Below are 21622 nucleotides of genomic sequence, written 5' to 3'. Positions count from 1 at the left end.
GAATACACTAAACATTAATAGAATTAACAGAATACACTAAATATTAATAGAATGGGAATTCTTAAACACTAACAAGAACAAATACATTTAATATCATCAAATTGCATATGAAGAATTCTTTTAAACACTAAACACTAAACAACAAGCACAGAAAACACTAAATACTATCAAATTGCAAATGATTAATTCTTAAGCAAAATTCCCTCGCCATACACTCGTTGATTGCCAACACTAGCTTCATCATCGTCGGCACTAACATCAACTTTAGGGATTTTATAACAGAATGGGGAATTTTCTAGGATCGTGTCTCCAAGATCATCCTCATTGAAAATCTCATGATAATCTCTAGTCGTTGAGTTTAATACGACTGACCAACAGGAATCAACGGGATCTTTGATGTAAAAAACTTGCTTCACTTGATCAACGGACACATATTTGTCATTCTTGTGGCCTTGTCGACTAAGGTCCACAAGTGTGAAGCCTAGTTCATCAACCTTGATGCCTTTGTCGCTGTCTGCCCATCTACACAAGAACAATGGGGCTTGAAACGCATGGTAATCCAATTCCCATATTTCTTATTTCTTCCATAAAATGTCATGTCACATTCCACGGGATTTAAATCCTTCGCACTAGCAACTTGGATTGTCTTCGCAGTTAAACTAACTCCACTATTTTGTACAACCCTCACATCATCTCGCTCCTTTGTGAAATATCGGACACCATCAACTAGATAGCCTTCGTATGTCAAAACAGTAAATGATTGTTCGCCGCAAGCCACCTTATTTTCTCAGACACACCTCCATTCACATTCAATTCAGTGCAGACCTGTTCTTGAAACCAATCAGCAAAGAGCCTGTTGTGCTTTCCGATCATCCACTGAATAGGTTTATTTTTCCCTTCGTAAATTCTTTCCAGCAGATCTTTATGCCTCCTTTAATTTAAAAAATATTAACATTAAATGACATACATTTTCAATTTATAAGTTACTTATAATAACAGTATGTAAATTATTATTTATAAGCATGTTCCTAAATTATAAGTATGTAAAGTATGTAAATATTAACATTAAATGACATACATTTTCAGTTTATAAGTTACTTATAATAACAGTATGTAAATTATTATTTATAATCATGTTCCTAAATTATAAGTATGTAAAGTATGTAAACATTAACATTAAATGACATATATTTTCAATTTATAAGTTACTTATAATAACAGTATGTAAATTATTATTTATAAGCATGTTCCTAAATTATAAGTATGTAAAGTATGTAAATATTAACCTTAAATGACATACATTTTCAGTTTATAAGTTACTATCCATGTTAATCACCTAATAGCTGCAAGGTACCCTGCAATGTGACTGCTAACTATATTTAGGATTTCAGTAGTCATACTATGGAAACTATTTGAAAGTAATTAGCAGCTTTAGTAGTCTAACATATTATAAAGTAATTAGCCAGCACAGTCAAATCATATTACTTCAAATTGTACAGTTAACACAGGACATAGTAGACTTACTGAATATATGGCTGCACTTCAATGTTGTTTAAGAGGACATGTAAATGTGCCTCGTCTCGTTCATTTTCTTCTATAGATTTCACTGTTGCAGCCGATAAAGGACCAGAAAGCTTGTCCTGGTCCTTAGGAATACCAGCAGTACTTGTGCAACTCTCTCTCACAAACTCTGCGCAAAATTTTACAGATTCTTCGCCAAGATATCTTTCAGCTATGCAACCTTCTGGAAAATAACGATTTCTCACGTAACTTTTCAATACTTTATTGAACCGTTCAAATGGAAACATCCACCTATAGAACACCGGTCCACATAAACGCAATTCCCTCACCAAGTGCACTATTAAATGTATCATTATATCAAAAAAAGAGGGTGGTAATATTTTTTCAAGCTCACGTAAGGTCAGTACTACATCAGCCTGCTGTTTATCAAGTTTTGATATGTCTACCACTTTGTTGCACAGAGTATTGAAAAATAAACACAACCGTATGATGCTAACTCTAACATTTTTTGGTAGTACGGAACGAATTGCAACCGGAAGTAATTGTTGAAGGAGTATATGGCAGTCATGGGACTTGAGCCCGAACTACTTTTGATCACGCATTGATACACAATTTTTGATGTTCGAGGAATGTCCATATGGCAGTTTCATTGATGAGAGTGATTTGAGCACTTTTCTTTTTTCGGCTTTTGTTAGAGTAAATGAGGAAGGAGGCAGAAAAGTTTTTTTTCTCCTTTTTCGGGAGCTAAATCAGTCCTAACCCCCATTTCCATCATATCAAGCCTAGATGCCTCGCTACCTTTGGACTTGAACTTCAAATTTAACAACGTCCCAACTAGACTATCGCACACGTTTTTCTCGATGTGCATAACATGAAGACAGTAGCGAACATGATGGAACTTCCAATATTCCAACTCAAAGAATATTGACTTCTTCTTCCAAGGGCAGTCCACCTTCTTTGACTTTTTCACTTCGTTTCAGAGAGAAAATTGAATTTTTTCTTGTTGCTCTAACACCTGCTTTCCAGAAATTGGTGGTAGTGCCTGCCCAAGCTCTTGTTCACCATTAAAGGCTGCCTTCTTCCTCCTATATGGATGATGCCTAGGCAAATACCGACGATGACCTTGATAACATATTTTCCTACTATAAGGTAAATATTTAGCTACGGTATCGTCACCACATATCGGACACCCCAAATAACCCTTATTGACGCACCCGGACAGATTTCCATATGCCGGAAAGTCATTTATCATCCACATAAGAATTGCCCTTAAAGTAAATAGAGATTTAGTGTTCGCATCATATACATTCGGTTCACCTTCTTCCCAAAGATTCTTCAAATCATCTATTAACGATTGTAAGAACACGTCAATATTGTTTCCTGGTTCATGTGGACCGGAGACTAATACACTTAACATCATAAACTTTCTCTTCATACATAACCAAGGAGGCAGATTATATGTTACTAATACCACTGGCCAACAACTAAATCGATTAGTTAGCCCATTATTATGCGGATTTATACCATCTGCATCCAGAGCTAAGCGCAGGTTACTAGGCTCACTGCCGAAAGTGGGCCACCTGTAATCGATATTCCGCCAAGCAGGTGAATCAGCAGGATGGCGCATCTGGCCATCGTGAAGTCTATGGTTGGAATGCCAAGTCAATAACTCAGCTATCGAAGGAGATTTAAACATCCGTTTAAATCTTGGAATGATAGGGAAGTACCACATAACTTTGGCCGGGACGTTAACCCTTGCTTTACCATCCTTCCCCAACTTCCACCGAGATAGACGACACTTGGGACACTCTAAAGCATTCTCATTTACTCCTCTATATAGAATACATTCATTCGGACAGTTGTGGATTTTTATATTCTCGAGGCCTAAATTTGATAAAGATTTCTTTGCTTCGTATGCATTAACAGGTAGTGCATGATCTTCAAGAAGGATGGAGCCGACAATAGAGAGTAAATGATCAGTAAAGGAGTTGTCACTAATACCGAATCTCGCTTTCCGATTATGCAATTTTAACATTGAATCTAATTTAGTGCAGTCACTACCCTCATATAGAGGCTGTTGAGCATCAGCTACAAACCTCCTGAACTCGTGCGAGTCTTTATCGTAATCATCCCCCCCACAGATTATGGAATGCTGCATCACAAACCTCAGCAGCAGCAGCAACTCCCGATGCAGCTTCAAATGAAGCTGCAATTATCTCGTCTTCATCAGGGTGCAGTGTGCTACCCATTGATGACTTTACACTCTGATCCCCATGCCAAATCCAATCAATATACCCCAAACTAAAACCATTTTCATAAAGATGACCCCTAATTATTTTTATCGAGAATTTCTTGAAATTTATGCATTTCGAGCAGAGGCAAGGTACTTTCTTAGGATTCTTGCAGTTTTGTTCAACATAAATCAAGAATTTTTCAACACCAATTTCATAATCCAGCGAATCCCTATCTTTCAAAATCCATTCTTTATCCATATTCGACATAGCTACAACCTACCTGATGTGCAGTCAAATTAAAACTAATCAAGTAAAATAAAAACAATCAGTATACTCAACACCAATCAAAGCTTCATCTATACATAGTAGCACCAATCATTATAATTATTCAACTAAACAAATAGTCAACATAAGCAAGCAAATATCACAGTAGCTAGCACAATATCAACCCACTATCACAAACACAAACATACTATCACAGTAGCACAATATTAACCCAAATAGCCCTAAAATCAGTACCCCTCATATATATATACAAGAACAACGAAATTAAAAATCTTCATATATACACAATAACACAATATTAACCCAAAAAGCAACCAAATATAGCATGCATACACCAATGAGAGCTTACCAACTCAAGAAATAAGCTCCCAGTCGACTAATTAAGCTCAAGCTTCGAGCACTCGAAATAGCAGCTAGCAGCAAGATGCGCGGAGTTAGAGCTAGGGTTGTACAGCTCTTGGAGCGCCTGAACTCGGACGGAGAGGATGAACGCCGTGGAATCGAGGTCGCCTAGTTTCTAGGGTTCTTGAGAAGAGAGGTTGGGACTCGGGAATGTTTTAATTTGAGTGTGATGTGTGTGTCTGAATGTTTATGTATATCTGATTTATGTTTTTAAGTTTTTGTTTTATTTATGTAATGTTATGTTTTTTGATTTATATTTGTAATGTGTTGGGTTGTAATGTGTTGGGTGATTTTAATTTATGTGTGTGTGTGGGAGTAGTTTTAATTAGTTTTATATTTTAATTTAGTTGAATAATTATAATTTTTAATATTTATTTTTATAATTTTAAAGTTATAATAACATATATGATTTGTGTATTTTAATGTTTTTTGATTTATATAAATATTTATATGTATGTGTTTGTAGTGATTTTATTTTAAAGTTTTATATTTGTAATGTGTTGGGTTGTAATGTGTTGGGAGATGAAATTTGTTTAAGGGAGGGAAGTTGAAATTTTTTAAGGGAGGGAGATTTTTGATAAGGGAGGAAAAGCGGTGGGAATGATGGAATTTTTTTTAAACACGTACCTTTGACATCAGTTGCATAAATAACTGATGTCTAAAGTACTTTAACACATCAGTTTAAGTGAAAATGATGTTAAAAGCATTTTTAATATCAGTGGCAATTCTAACTGATGTCTGAAGTGTGATGTCTATGTCTAGTAGTGACATGCCACCAAACATTTTCAAAAGTTGGAGTAGTTAATATAAAATTAATATCCCTAATATCAATAATGCAAGTGTGACATAAAATAACTGCATTTAAATCAAACAAAAATGTACTCCTACTTTGAACAGAACTCTTTAGTAAGGATTTGAAGCAAGATCCATCCTAATTGATTGCCCCTAGAAAATATGAAAGAAGAAGAAATTGAAATAATTTCATGTCTTTCAATGTGATGCACTAGAATGCTTGGTCATAAAAAATTCAAAAACATATTTTAAACTAAAACTCACCCAAATAGAATTGATATATGACAATGAAGGTGATGGACAATGAGGTAATATATTCGTATTGGACGATTCCTAGATAAATTCGTATATCATTACAAAATAATTAGCTAGTTGAATGAGTAAATTAAGTTAAACTAGTTGTCATGTGTTTATGAAGCTAATAGTGAACAATCAAATGTCATATATTATTTACCATCAAATCTTTTATGTCATTGAAAGAGTTGTATAATATAGAGAGTCATGTAGGATCGGAATTAATATAAAACTTTGTTTTCTTTTTACATGGTAGACTATATAAAAGGGGAGAGTCATGTAGAACAAAGTTGAGTATATGTTTTGTTTTATAAAAATTAATATTGAATCTTTTTACCTGATAGACTACTATAAGCTACACATTGACTCTTACTTTTACCCCACTTTAAATTGATTAGCCACGTTTTTTTCAAAATCTTAATTCACAATGCCAAAAAAAATAATATGTATTTTAATATCTCGCCCTACTTTGTAAAAGTGAAAAATATTTAATTGTTCTCTCAATATTCCATTTATCGTCTTTTTAATCTTTCTTGTTTCTTCATATTTCTTATTTAAATTAGAAGAATAATCCTTTTGGTTCCAAAAAGACAGCAAATAGTCGAACAGATAACATGATAAAAAAAACCAAAGATTAGATGAAAGAAGAGGAATGTGTGTAAGTGTGTTTGAAAAATACTCCAACCTCTCTAGTTTGATATATTATACCTCTTAGTATAAAAATGGGTTAATACAACTTAATGATAGGCGAAAATATAGCAAAGTTCAAAGTTTATAAATAAGATGGTTGAGAAGGGTTTTTTTAATCAAAATTTAGAAAAAGATTACTATGATAAAAATTTTTCCTAAAATTATTTATTTTTTAGCAATTTGTTGCCAATTTACTTTTTAGCAATTTGTCCACTTTTTTAAAAGGAAAGATATTTTAATTATATATTTTCTTGTTAATTCTCACCACCACTTCATTTCAAATCTCCTAAAATAGGTCTAAATTAAATTCTTATTTCCCTTTTGTGTTGGTACATGTATCTAATTTTAAAATTTTAAAATATTTCTAAATTTAATTTTCATTTCCTTTTTTGTAAGGTCCCGCTAGTAGTGGTAATACCTGGACTTTCTTATATAAGGAATGAACCTATATACCTGTTTTTCACCACAAAAAGTTTTTTTAAGAGCTTCTTTCTTCATTGCTTGCAATTCCTTGAGATATAGTTCTAAATTGCTTTTTATATTCACATATGGCCTCCCACAATCAAGCTAATGCTGATAATTTGGCCATAGTTCCTTATAGCACTAATAGCTTGGCTATTATTCCTTATGAGGTAATTATTGTTTTCCGTATATATGTATGTCTATTTTTTATATCTGTTTTAACTTTCTTTCTGAACTTTTCATTTCAAACCCTAGCCCTTGCAGCATACTATCCCGACTCTCTCCCAGGATATATTGGCGCCCTGGCCTTTGTCCTATGCTTTTCCTGGTGATGTGGTAGGTATATTTAATTTATTCTTTGAGCTTCATCTACTATTTTTCTAAAATATTGTAATATGTTGCAGGCTTTGTCCACTTCAAGTGCGAGGAGGTCCTTTAGGACTTCAAGAAAATCCGAGCAGATATCAATCCATCTATTTACACTTAACCTGCCACTCGATTGTGTTGAGCATCTTTCAACAAAAGACCATGTTAGTGAACACACTCTCCCTTTCATAAATATAAAATATTAGTCACGAAGAGAAATGATTTATTTAGTCTACTCGAATTTCAGTACTTTTTTGTCAAAATCTTGTTGTATATATAAAACTTACAAGTATATATACAGATGCATGTGTAATCATGATTTGGTGTTGAAATTATTAATTGTATGGATAAACATTCATCAATACATCTCAAATATATACAACATAGCTTTAGGACTTGTATGAATTTATGAACACATATTAATACTTGCAGGTACTGAGGGATAGAAGAAATGAGATAAATAGGGCTCCTCAAGAACCATGGTTCCCTATTTCCGAGAGGTTAGTGGAGTGGAAGTGTGAAATGCGCTTGCGTCTTACCAAAAATAGAGTTGACAAGGTAAATTTTGTTATATTATTTTCCTTATCATTATTCTTATATTACTTAAGCGATTAATGTTCAATCATTTATATATAAATTGTTTTTCTTTTTGCATGTATGTAGTACTTTTATCACGCAAATATGAAGTTGAGATCAGTAAAAGAGTTAAGATTTTTTGTAAAGCACGGATTCATACCGCCGAAATCACATGATAAGGGAACACATACCATTGTTGAGGTAATGTAGAAATTACTTTAATAATATTTTTTCTTCATATCACAAGTTTTTATAATATCCCACATACTAATATTAAATTTAATACATGTTGTATTTAATAATTATCTATAAATATGGATTACATGTTCCCATCCGTATAAAAACATCATCTAGATTGATTTCCTCATTTTGGTTTACATATGTTAAAACCTATACTTATTTATTATTTTGTGGTGTAAAACTCTTTCTTTTAAAAGTTCTTTATATTTTCAGGAGGGAGGGAGCACAAGGAGGAGCAGGTCATACCTAGACTATAAAGAAGAAGAGCTCATAAGCAAATGCAATATTGAGAAGCATATCATAGAAAAAATAGACCAACATCTAAAAGTACAGCTCCTCTGGACAAAGCATCACCCAAAGGCAACATGATGGGTTGATATATGTTATTAGGCAAATAATGTGAAATGCATTCCTCTAAAGATTTTCTATGTATATTGATTAAGTTTGTTATGTTTCTACTCGGTGTTACTACTCATCACTAACCCAAGTGAAATTCTACTAATTCTATTTGTTTTTGTTTCTCCAAATCAATAGCAAACACTTTAACTTTAAAACATTTTATTAAGTAATGATCCTTTTATCAACATATAATTGAAACACAAGAATTAAAAGTCAAAGAAGAAATAATTGTTCTTGTGGAGGAATACCATCTAACTAGCTAGAAGTCATTGATAACTTTAAAAAAATGATACATATTTATGATACATATTTCTATTGCAAGAAATAAACTTGTCGATCTACCTGTACAAGCGGTATACACCTTTCTTATTATTTCTTGATAATAATAATAATTTTAAATTTAATTATGTTTTTGAATTTGTAAGATATATGCATATAATATTATCTTCACAATTTTCATAAAATCATTTAATTCTAATCAAGATAAACTTATTTTTCGTATATAATATTTCAATAAAAATATTTGTTTCAAATAAAATTCATATTATTGAGGAAATAATAAACAATGTTTCTAATTCTTAAGCTTTTTAGGTTGATGAGATAGAAGTAGCTATCTAGTTAATTGGTTGATATTATTTTCATGTTGAGCTCACATGATCAGAATATCAAAGAAATTTGTATTTAGCACTAGAGACTAGTCAAAGACCAAAAAACTAGAAATCGCTACTATGTCAAATACTAGGAGATAAATTGTAAACATCAAATATTATATATGGTTCAATTTAAAAGACTGGGTTTTTTTGGTTTAAACTATCCTTATATTATTTTTATTAATAATACCGTTGATTGACTTTGTTACTAACATTTTTCATAATCAACCAATAAAATTTAAACTCTCATATACATGCAATTCCACCAGCTTAGTGATCATGCTATTGAAAAAATAATTCAGCAATCAACCAATTACACATTTCTAGCAAAATACAAAATATATTTGATCAAAATAATTTAATAATTATGAATTGTGATAAACACGGGTGTCTTGAAAAGGTTACTCTGCTATTACCATCTTTAAAAGATGCAAGTTAAATAAACCTTTGTGAAGGGGTTTAGAAATTTATGAAACCAACAAGAGAAGCTAGTCTTATATGGTTAGAATTTTTGCCTTTCTTACATATTTTCACATGTGAATTTATGATATTAGCAATTTATTTATTGTCTTCCTAGTAAATTTAAAAAGGTAAACTGGAATTGTTTAAGTTACTTATAAAAGTCTTAATAGGAAAATAAGAAAAATAAAATAAAAAAGGTGAATACAAAAATAAAGTTCTTAAACTTTGAAAAAGAGATACTCCATCTCCACTATCTCCAAAATCTACTACATGCCACCAAATATTTTCAAAAGTTAGTGTAGTTAATATAAATTAATTAATATCCCTAATATCAATAATGCAAGTGTGAGATAAAATAACTGCATTTAAATCAAACAAAAATGTACTCCTACTTTGAACAAAACTCTTTAATAAGGATTCGAACCAAGATCCATCCTAATTGATTGCCGGTAGAAAATATGAAAGAAGAAGAAATTGAAATATTTTCATGTATTTCAATGTGATGCACTAGAATACTTGGTCATAAAAAATTCAAAAATAAATTTTAAACTAAAACTCACCCAAATAGATTTGATATATGACAATGAAGGTAATGGACAATGAGGTAATGTATTTGTATTGGACGATTCCTAAATAAATTCTTATATCATTACAAAATAATTAGCTAGTTGAATAAGTAAATTAAGTTAAACTAGTTGTCATGTGTTTATGAAGCTAATAATGAACAATCAAATGTCATATATTATTTGCGATCAAATCTTTTATGTCATTGAAAGAGTTGTATAATATAGAGAGTCATGTAGGATCAAAATTGAATATAAAACTTTGTTTTCTTTTTACATGGCAGACTATATAAAATGGGAGAGTCATGTAGAAACAAGATTGAGTATATGTTTTGTTTTATAAAAATTAATATTGAATCTTTTTACATGATGGACTATAAGCTACACATTGACTCTTACTTTTACCCCACTTTAAAATGATTAGCCACATTTTTTTAAATCTTAATTCATAGTGCTAGGAAAAATAATATGTATTTTAATATCTCGACCTACTTCGAAAAAGTGGAAAATATTTAATTGTTCTCTCAATACTCCATTTATCGTCTTTTTAATCTTTCTTGTGTCTTCATATTTCTTACTTAAATTAGAGGAATAATCCTTTTGGTTCCAAAAAGACGGCAAATAGTCGAACAGATAACATGATAAAAAAAAACCAAAAATGAGATGAAACAAGAGGAATGTGTGTAGGTGTGTTTGTAAAATACTCCAACCTTTCTAGTTTGATATATTATACCTCTTAGTATAAAAATGGGTTAATACAACTTAATGATAGGCGAAAATATAGCAAAGTTCAAAATTTATAAATAAGATGGTTGAGAAGGGTTTTTTTAACCAAAATTAAGAAAAAGATTACTATGATAAAATTTTGTCTTCAAATTATTTTTTTTTTAGCAATTTGTTGCCAATTTACTTTTTGGCAATTTGTCCACTTTTTTAAAAGGAAAGATAATTTTATTATATATTTTCTTTTTCTCACCACCACTTCATTTCAAAATCTCTTAAAATAGGTATAAATTAAATCTTTTTACCCTTTTGTGTTGGTACATGTATCTAATTGCTTTTTATATTCACATGTATCTAATTGCTGGTAGTGGTAATATCTAGACTTTCTTATACAAAGAATGAACCAATATACTGGTTTTTCACCACAAAGAGTTTTTTTAAGAGCTTCTTTATTCATTGCTTGCAATTCCTTGGGATATAGTTCTATATTGCTTTTTATATTCACATATGGCCTCCCACAATCAAGCTAATGCTGATAATTTGGCCATAGTTCCTTGTACCACTAATAACTTGGCTATTGTTCCTTATGAGGTAATTATTGTTTTTCGTCTATGTATGTATGTATGTCTATTTTTTATATGTGTTTTAATTTTCTTTCTGAACTTTTCATTTCAAACCCTAGCCCTTGCAGCATACTATCCCGACTCTCTCCCAAGATATACTGGCGCCCTGGCCTTTGTCCTATGCTTTTTCTGGTGATGTGGTAGGTATATTTAATTTAATCTTTGAGCTTGATCTACTATTTTTCTAAAATATTGTAATATGTTGCAGGCTGTGCCCACTTCAAGTGCAACGAGGTCCTTTAGGACTTCAAGAAAATCCGAGCAGATATCAATCCATCTATTTACACTTAACCTGCCACTCAATTGTGTTGAGCATCTTTCAACAAAAGACCATGTTAGTGAACACCCTCTCCCTTTCATAAATATAAAATATTAGTCACGAAGAGAAATGATTTAGTCTACTCGAATTTCAGTGCTTTTTTCTCAAAATCTTGTTGTATATATAAAAGTTACAAGTATATATACAGATGCATGTGTAATCATGATTTAGTGTTAAAATTATTAATTGTGTGGATAAATATTCATCAATACATCTCAAATATATACAACATAGCTTTAGGACTTGTATGAATTTATGAACACATATTAATACTTGCAGGTACTGAGGGAGAGAAGAAATGGGATTAATAGGGCTCCTCAAGAACCATGGTTCCCTATTTCCGAGAGGTTAGTGGAGTGGAAGTGTGAAATGCGCTCGCGTCTTACCAAAAATAGAGTTGACAAGGTTAATTTTGTTATCTTCTTTTCGTTTTCATTATTCTTATATTACTTAAGCGATTATTGTTTGATGATGTATATATAAAATTTCTTTTCTTTTTGTATGTAGTACTTTTATCACTCAAATATGAAGTTGAGATCGGTAAAAGACTTAAGATTTATTGTAAAATACGGATTCATGCCTCGGAAATCACATGACAAGGGAACACATATCATTGTTGAGGTAATGTTGAAATTATTTTAATAATATTTTTTTCTTCCTATCATAAGTTCTTGTAATGTCTCACATACTAATATTAAATTTAATACATGGTGTATATGGTTTGCATGTTCCAATCAGTATAAAAATATTATCTAGGTTAGCTCCTCACATTGATATACCAATTTATCATTTTGTGGTGTAAAACTCTTTCATTTAAAAGTTTTTTATATTTGCAGGAGGGAGGGAGCACAAGGAGAAGCGGGTCATACCTGGACTACAGAGAAGAAGAGCTCATAAGCAAATGCAAAATTGAGAAGCATATCATAGGAAAGGTAGACCAGCATATAAAAACCCAGCTCCTCTGGACAAAGCATCACCCAAAGGAAACATGATGGGTTGATATGTGTTATTTAAGGAGAATAATGTGAAATGTATTGCTCTAAAGATTTTCTACGACATATTTTACTTGAAATAATATGATATATTTAATTGACACTCCACAGAAATTTATTTAGGTAGATGTCTATTGATTAAGTTTTGTTATATTTCTACTCTGTGTTACTTACTCATCATAGAACCACTTTTACAATGTTGTGTGTGTTCAAAGATAATTTCAATATATAATACATAAATAAAATATTTTTTTCATATGCCTAATGATTGTCTCTTCAGCGCGAACCCGAAATAGAGACATTTTTAAATATTAATTACTATATATGTTTCAATTTAAAATTTTGGATTTTTATGGGTTTAAATTATTCTTATATTACTAAAACAACCTTGTGATTTCATAATCAACCAATAAAATTTAAACTCACACATACATGTAATTCCACATATTTACTCATACTTATGCTATTGAAAAAGTAATTCGGCAATCAATCAGTTACACATTTCTAGAAAAATACAAAATATATATAATTGATCAAAATAATTTAATAATTATGAATTGTGATAAACACTGGTGTCTTGAAAAGGTTACTTGGCTATTACCATCCTTAAAAGATGCATGTTAAATAAACCTTTGTGAAGGGGTTTAGAAATTTATGAAACCAACAAGAGAAGCTAGTCTTATACGGTTAGATTTTTGTCTTTCTTACATATTTTCACATGTGAATTTATGATATGAGCAATTTATTTATTGTCTTCCTAGTAAACTTAAATAGGTAAACCGGAATTGTTTAAGTTACTTATAAAAGTCTTAATAGGAAAATACAAAAAAAAAAAAAAAAGGTGAATACAAAATTATAGCTCTTAAACTTGTAACAAAGAGATACTCCAGCTACTATCTACAAAATCTACTACATGCCACCAAACATTTTCATAAGTTGGAGTAGTTAATATAAAATTAATATCCCTAATATCAATAATGCAAGTGTGAGATAAAATAACTGCATTTAAATCAAACAAAAATGTACTCCTACTTTGAACTTAACTCCTTAGTAAGGATTCGAACCAAGCTCCATCCTAATTGATTGCCGGTAGAAATATGAAAGAAGAAGAAATTGCAATATTTTCATGTCTTTTAATGTGATGCACTAGGATACTTGGTCATAAAAAATTCAAAAACAAATTTTAAACTAAAACTCACCCAAATTGATTTGAAATATGACAATGAAGGTAATGGACAATGAGGTAATGTATCGGTATTGAATGATTCCAAAATAAATTCCTATATCATTACAAAATAATTAGCTAGTTGAATGAGTAAATTAAGTTAAACTAGTTGTCATGTGTTTATATTATGAAGCTAATAATGAACAATCAAATGTCATATATTATTCACGATCAAATATTTTATGTCATTGAAAGAGTTGTATAATATAGAGAGAGTCATGTAATTGAATATAAAATTTTGTTTTCTTTTTACATGGCAGACTATATAAAAAGGGAGTCATGTAGAATTCTACAAAGTTGAGTATATTGTTTGTTTTATAAAAATTAATATTGAATCTTTTTACATGATGGACTATAAGCTACATGCACATTGACTCTTACTTTTACCCCACTTTAAATTAATTAGCCACTTTTATTATTATGTTAATTCATAGTGCCAAAAAAAATAATCAATTGCCAGAACCCTACTTTGAAAAAGTGAGGAATATTTAATTGTTCTCTCAGTATTCCATTTATCATGTTTTTAATCTTTCTTGAGTCTTCATATTTCTTACTTAAATTAGAGGAATGATCTTTTTGGTTCAAAAAAGACAACAAATAGTCTAACAAATAACATGATAAAAAAAACCAAAGATGAGATGAAACAAGAGGAATATGTGTAGGTGTGTTTGAAAAATACTCCGACCTTTCTAGTTTGATATATTATACCTCTTAGTATAAAAATGGGTTAATACAATTTAATGATATGAGAAAATATAATAAATTTTAATGTTTATAAATAAGATGGTCGAGAAGGGTTTTCTTGATCAAAATTTAGACAAAGATTACTTTGATAAAATTTTATCCTAAAATTATTTATTTTTTAGCAATTTTTTCCCAATTTACTTTTTGGCAATTTGTCCACTTTTTTAAAAGGAAAGATATTTTTATTATATATTTTCTTGTTCGCACCGCACATTTCAAAATCTCTTGAAATAGGTCTAAATTAAATTCTTCTCTCCGTTTTGTGTTGGTACATGTATCTGATTTAAAAATTTTGAATATTTCTAAATTTAATTCTCATTTCCTTTTTTTGTATGGTCCTCTAGTGATAACACCTAGACTTTCTTATATAAAGAAGGAACCTACATACTAGTTTTTCACCGCAAATAGTTCTTTTTAAGAGCTTCTTTTTTCATTGCTTGCAATTCATTGGGATATAGTTCTAGATTGTAATTTATATTCACATATGGCCTCCCACACTCAAGCTAACGATGATAATTTGGCCATAGTTCCTTATAACACTAATAACTTGGCTATTGTTCCTTATGAGGTGATTATTGTCTTTACCACCGGTCTATGTATATTTGTATGTCCGTTTATTTTTTTATATATGTTTTAATTTTCTTTCTGAACTTTTCATTTCAAACCGTAGCCCTTGCAGCAGACTATCCCGACTCTCTCCCAGGATGTACTCGCGCCCTGGCCTTTGTCCTACGCCTTTCCTGGTGATGTGGTAGGTATATTTAGTTTAATATTTGAGCTTCATCTACTATTTTTCTAAAATATTGTAATATGTTGCAGGCTGTGCCCACTGTTGGGTTCTGAGGCACAAAACGCAGCGGATATGCGTAAATAAACAAAATTTTCGAAACCCAATAACAGGATCCATGTATAATTATGGGCAGATTATGGAGATAACGAATCATACCTTTTTCAAAAGCTTGACTTTCACGAACTCAACGGAGATCCTAGCTATCACGCTTTGTGTCTACCTCTCGAAAAACACCTCTACGGTATCCACACGAGCACCGACCAGATGGACGTCCTAGCCTCTTTCTCGACGATCGGGACTACCTTGCCTCTCTTTGCTGCTAGGGTTTTTTTTTTCTCACAAAAACGTAATGACCTCCTTCACCATCATTATGTATTTATAATGACTGATGAGAAGGCCCGTAACAGCAAAGCCCAACCCTAGTAGGTATAGGATTAAATAATAAAACGAATTTCTATTATTTAATTAATAACTAAGTCATACTTAATTATTATGGGCAAAAGCATTCTCTTTGATTCGAATTTATATTATCTTAATTAAGTCTCACTTAATTATAATAAAATTCAAATAATCATCAGTTAATTTAAATCAATAATTTAAATTAACTTATTCCATTATGTGCTCTATTTGTGTGACCCTATAGGCTATCATTTAATTGGCAATAATTTTATTCTCTAATAAAATTATAAACAATGAGCAGTATCTAGTAATACATCATTGTTACCCAATTAAACAATAATTAAATCGTAATTAGATAAAACCTTTCGTAAATAATGTTTTTCGTGTAATATGATCCCTTTAACCATACATATTATAGATTAAACTTGAGGCATGTATTTAGTCATCCTCTTCAATATTTAATCCGGGTTTACTTGATCCATGAGTAGACTATCAAGACAAATCATTATTTGAGCATGGCCATGCATTTATAGTCTCACTCAATCAAGAGGCCAATAATATCTCTCCTATTTATAGGAGGGTTAAATCATTTATCTATCATTCATATTTCTCATACGACTCATGATATACCCGATGTCCACTTTTATCATCACCCGGTCAAAGGTAACTTTTAATGTAGTCAAAGTATATTAATCCTCGCATAGAAATATAATGATTTCAAGTCAAAGGATCTTTACACCATTATCACTGTGAGTCTTTCTTATGACTTTATTAAACATGAAGAATCTCACTGTGGGTCTGTCCAGTACCATGTACTCTTACATGTACCTATGTATTGACTTTAGTATCCCCATACTTATAACCAATGAGATGTGGTTATCTTGTCAAACAACATACTAGTCTATCTATGAATTATTATCGTCCTATATAATAATACTCGACTAGGGACCTTTAAGAATATGATATATTATATAATCTCAAGTTCAAGTCATGTACTTAAACTATATAATGTGTATCATGATTCTAAGGACATTTATTATGCTAACAAAATATCGAAATAATTTAGATCATAATAAATACATTTATTGAATGAACAACTGACATAAATGTTTAAAAGAATAATGTATTGCTTATAGGGCACCTACACTGACAATCTCCCACTTGCACCAGAGCCAATCACCCATATATCTAATACCCATGGAACTAGTGTGACCATCGTGCTTCTGTTGCGACAAGCCTTTGGTCAGTGGGTCTGCAATGTTATCATTTGTGTGCACTTTACATATGTGTATATCACCCCTTTCTTTAATCTCTCGAATAAGGTGAAACCTCCTGAGTATATGTTTGGCCCGAGAATGAGATCTAGGTTCTTTAGCCTGTGCAATGGCTCCATTGTTATCGCAGTATAGATCAATGGGATCTGCGATCGATGGAACCACTCCCAAATCAGAAATGAACTTTCGAATCCAAACGGCCTCCTTAGCTGCTTCACAAGCTGCAATGTACTCAGCCTCCATTGTAGAATCAGCTACTGTTTCTTGCTTTGAACTCTTCCAGCTTACAGCACCTCCGTTTAGACAAAACACAAAACCAGACTGTGATACAGTATCATCTCTGTCTGTTTGGAAACTTGAATCGGTGTAACCTTTTACAACGAGTTTCTCCTCTCCTCCATACACCAAGAATGAATCTTTAGTTCTTTTCAGGTACTTAAGAATATTCTTGACTGCTGTCCAGTGACCTTCACCTGGATTAGACTGGTATCTGCTCATCATGCTCAAAGCATACGAGACATCTGGGCGAGTACATACCATTGCATACATGATAGATCCTATTGCTGAAGCATATGGAACTTTATTCATGCGGTCCTTCTCATCCAATGATTTCGGACACTGGGCCTTAGAGATCGCTATCCCTTAAGACACGGGGACATATCCCCTTTTTGCATTTTGCATTCCAAAACGATGCAAAACCTTATCAATGTATGTGCTCTGACTTAGACCGATCATTCTGCTAGATCTATCTCTATAGATCCTCATTCCTAAAATGTAGGAAGCATCTTTTAAGTCTTTCATAGAGAAATTGATCCCTAACCAAGTCTTAACAGCCTTTAGAGAAGGTATGTCATTCCCCATTAGTAGTATGTCATCAACATACAGTACTATGAATGCCACATGGCTCCCACTAACCTTCTTGTAAACACATGGTTCATCTTCGTTTTGAACAAAGCCATATTCTGTGACTATTTCATCAAAACGAATATTCCATCTCCTAGAGGATTACTTCAATCCATATATGGATCGACGCAATTTACATACCTTGCCAACATTCCTTGGATCGACAAAACCCTCAGGTTGTGTCATGTACACATCCTCTTCAAGGCTTCCATTAAGGAAGGCTGTTTTGACATCCATTTGCCAGATTTCATAATCATGGAATGCTGCAATGGCAAGCCAAATCCTTATAGACTTGACCATAGCCACTGGTGAGAAAGTTTCATCATAGTCAATACCATGAATTTGTTTGAAACTTTTTGCAACCAGCCTAGCTTTGTAGGTCTGAACATTTCCATCCATGTCTCTTTTCTTCTTAAAAACCCATCTGCACCCTATGGGTTTTACCCCTTCAGGTGGATCAACCAAAGTCCATACTTGGTTTTCGTACATGGAATCTATCTCGGATTTCATGGCTTCAAGCCATCTCTTAGAGTCTAGACTGTTCATAGCATCTTGGTATGCGAGAGGCTCATCTTCATCTATGAGCATCAAATCACCACACTGAGTCAAGAGAAATCCATATCTCTCTGGCTCGTGGCGAATTCTACCAGATCTACGAACAACCTGTGTTTGTTGAGCATTATCATTACTTTGCTCTTGTTCCACTTCAGGTTCAATGCTATTTTGTGGTTCTCGATCTTCATCGAGATCTATAGTTCTCCCACTGTTTCTTTTGGAAACAAAATCTCTTTCCATGAAGACAGCATCTCGAGCAATAAACACTTTCTGCTCAGAAGGACTATAAAAATAATACGCCTTTGTTTCATTAGGGTATCCCACAAAAATGCACTCTTCGGATTTAGGTCCAAGCTTGTTAGATGCTTGACGTTTCACAAACGCCTTACATCCCCAAACTTTCATAAAGTTCATGCCTGGCCGTTTCTCCTTCCATATCTCATATGGAGTCTTTTGAACCTTCTTAGTAGGAACACGGTTTAGTGTGAAAGCCGCTGTTTCCAGAGCGTAACCCCAGAAACTTATTGGAAGATCTGCATGACTCATCATCGACTGCACCATGTCCAACAAGGTGCGATTTCTCCTCTCTGAAACTCCATTCCATTGAGGTGTGCCTGGCGGAGTGAGTTGTGATACAATACCACACTCTTTCAAATATTCTTTAAATTCGGTGCTTAAGTATTCACCCCCACGATCGGATCGTAAGATCTTAATATTTGCACCTCCGCCAATTTGCTTCTCTACTTCAACCTTGTATTCTTTAAATTTTTCTAAAGAATCGGATTTGTTCTTCATAAGATATACATATCCATATCTACTGAAATCGTCAGTAAATGTTATGAAGTAGTAGTAGCCTCCTCTAGCCATCACACGCATTGGGCCACATACATCACTATGTATTAGCTCCAGACGTTTAGTGGCCCTTTGACCCTTACCAGTGAAAGGGGCTTTAGTCATCTTACCAAGCAAACAAGATTCGCATTCTTGGTATGATTCAAAATCAAACTTATCCAAGTATCCATCTTTATATAATTTGGATATGCGTTTCTCATTTATGTGGCATAGACGACAATGCCAGAGGTATGTTTGATTTGAATCATTCATTTTAAGTCGTTTGTTTTCTATGTTACAGACATGATTATCTAAATCAAGAACATATAAACCATTAAATAAACGCGCAACACCATAGGTTAAATCATTTAAGGCAAAAGAGCAACTGCTGTTCTTTATTGTAAACGAAAAACCTTTCTTGTCCAAACAAGAAACAGAAATAATGTTTCTGCGAATCGCAGGCACGTAATAACAGTCATCTAGTTCTAAAACAAGCCCAGAGGGCATAGATAAATAATAAGTCCCTACAGCTAAAGCAGCAACTTTTGCTCCATTGCCTACTCTTAGGTCCACTTCTCCCTTAGCCAAAGTTCTACTTCTCTGCAGGCCCTGCACATTTATACAAATGTGAGAAGCACATCCAGTATCAAATACCCAAGATGTGGAAGTAGACAAATTGACTTCTATAACATAAATACCTGATCCAGAAATCTGAACTGACTTAATTTTCTTTAGATCCTCCAAATAAGTTGGACAATTTCTCTTCCAGTGACCAGCTTTCTTGCAGTAGTGACATTCACCCTTGGCAACACAACCTTTAGGCTTTAAAGCCTGTTTGGGACCAGACTTTGGCTTGGGTGCAGAATTAGATCCAATCTTCTTCTTACCCTTCCACTTGCCTTTCCCTTTGGCCTTACCTTTATTGCCCACCATCAGTATGGGAGCAGGTTCAGCTATCTTCATGTTGGTCTCATATGTTCTCAACATATGCAACAATTCAGTAGGTGTTTTGTCAAATTCATTCATATTGTAGTTCACAACAAACTGAATGAATTTGTTGTTCAAAGAATTCATGATTAGATCAATACCAGTTTCCGGACTAATCGGGAAACCCAAAGTTTCAAGGTACTCAAGGTAACCAATCATCTTCAGAACATGTGGGCCAACTGGTTCACTTGCCCCTTGTTTGCAATTAAAGAGTGACTTACTCGTGTTGAACCTTTCTTGACGAGTTTGGCTTGCAAACATGCTTTGCAAGTGCTCATTGATAGTATATGCATCCATATGCACATGTTGTCTTTGAAGTTCAGCACTCATAGTTGCCAACATGAGACATGCAACATCATTTGCATCATTCTCATCCCTTGTGTGTGCCGCTCGTTCATCAGCAGTAGCACCCTCAGGGAGGGGGCCTGGAGGAGGAATATCAATGACATGAAGCTTGCGCTCCTGCCTGAGGACAATCCTCAAATTCCTCTGCCAGTCTAGGAAGTTGTTTCCTCCTGTCAATTTTTCCTTCTCAAGGACTGATCGTACGGATAGTGTGTTTGTGTTGTTTGCCATTATTCAGTATCTAAAATGATAAAAGCGCAAAATAAACATTAGATTGTCTGAGTTAAATATTTATGTGCATATGATATATTCATAATATATCTCCCACTATTTTTATCAAATTAATAGCCCTAACTATTAATTCGGAAAGTATATCCCATAAATCTTTCTAGTGGGTCAATATCCATATTTCGTCATGTCCTAAGTCAACCACTGGTAGTCCTTAAAATATGATTATTTAGGTAGACAACAGTTGTCAATTATATCATATATAATTCTTGGATAGTTTGGTGAACAACAATTGATCTTATCTATCTAATAGATTTTTAACGAAACTCTATGCTTCTAAGTTCATGATAGTTGAATATAACCGTTTATATTCACCTTAAAATTATAACTTAGTTAAGTTAGACCCAATGATACAATGTCCGAATATAACCGTTTCTATTCGTCGCATTTCACCATGATAGATAGGAGTCCCCTGCCACTGACACCCTTCCCCGTATCGATCTAGGATTTAATGAGTGTTCATTCATTGGAAAGCATCTGATTAAAACTTAATATTTTATTTAGTGATTTTTAATTAAGAACGATCATGATCCCATCATAAAGAGATTCTCAATTTTTCCTTGAATTAAATATTTCAAATCAATACTCTTTGATTGGTTGAAAACCCGACTTGAGGTGTTGGCACAACGGCTATACTTAAAAACCCCAAATCTGACGGAATCTTCCTCTCATTGAATACCGAAAATCC

At 32.7% G+C, this 21622-nt stretch overlaps 1 protein-coding gene across 1 annotated transcript; it reads right to left on the bottom strand.

The window, feature by feature from the left end:
• Window positions 1-2497: 2497 nt before the first annotated feature.
• On the bottom strand, window positions 2498-4022 carry LOC135152851 (uncharacterized). The gene is made up of 2 exons (XM_064093978.1): window positions 3687-4022; window positions 2498-3595 (listed from the first exon to the last, which is right to left on the bottom strand). The coding sequence occupies exons 1-2, from the start codon at window positions 4020-4022 to the stop codon at window positions 2498-2500; spliced, it is 1434 nt and encodes a 477-aa protein (XP_063950048.1).
• Window positions 4023-21622: the final 17600 nt, after the last annotated feature.

This window comes from Daucus carota, chromosome 5 (assembly GCF_001625215.2).
Source record: "Daucus carota subsp. sativus chromosome 5, DH1 v3.0, whole genome shotgun sequence".
Taxonomy (NCBI): domain Eukaryota; kingdom Viridiplantae; phylum Streptophyta; class Magnoliopsida; order Apiales; family Apiaceae; genus Daucus; species Daucus carota.
The sequence above is the reverse complement of the archived record's forward strand: the minus strand, read 5'-3'. Positions and strand labels throughout refer to the sequence as shown.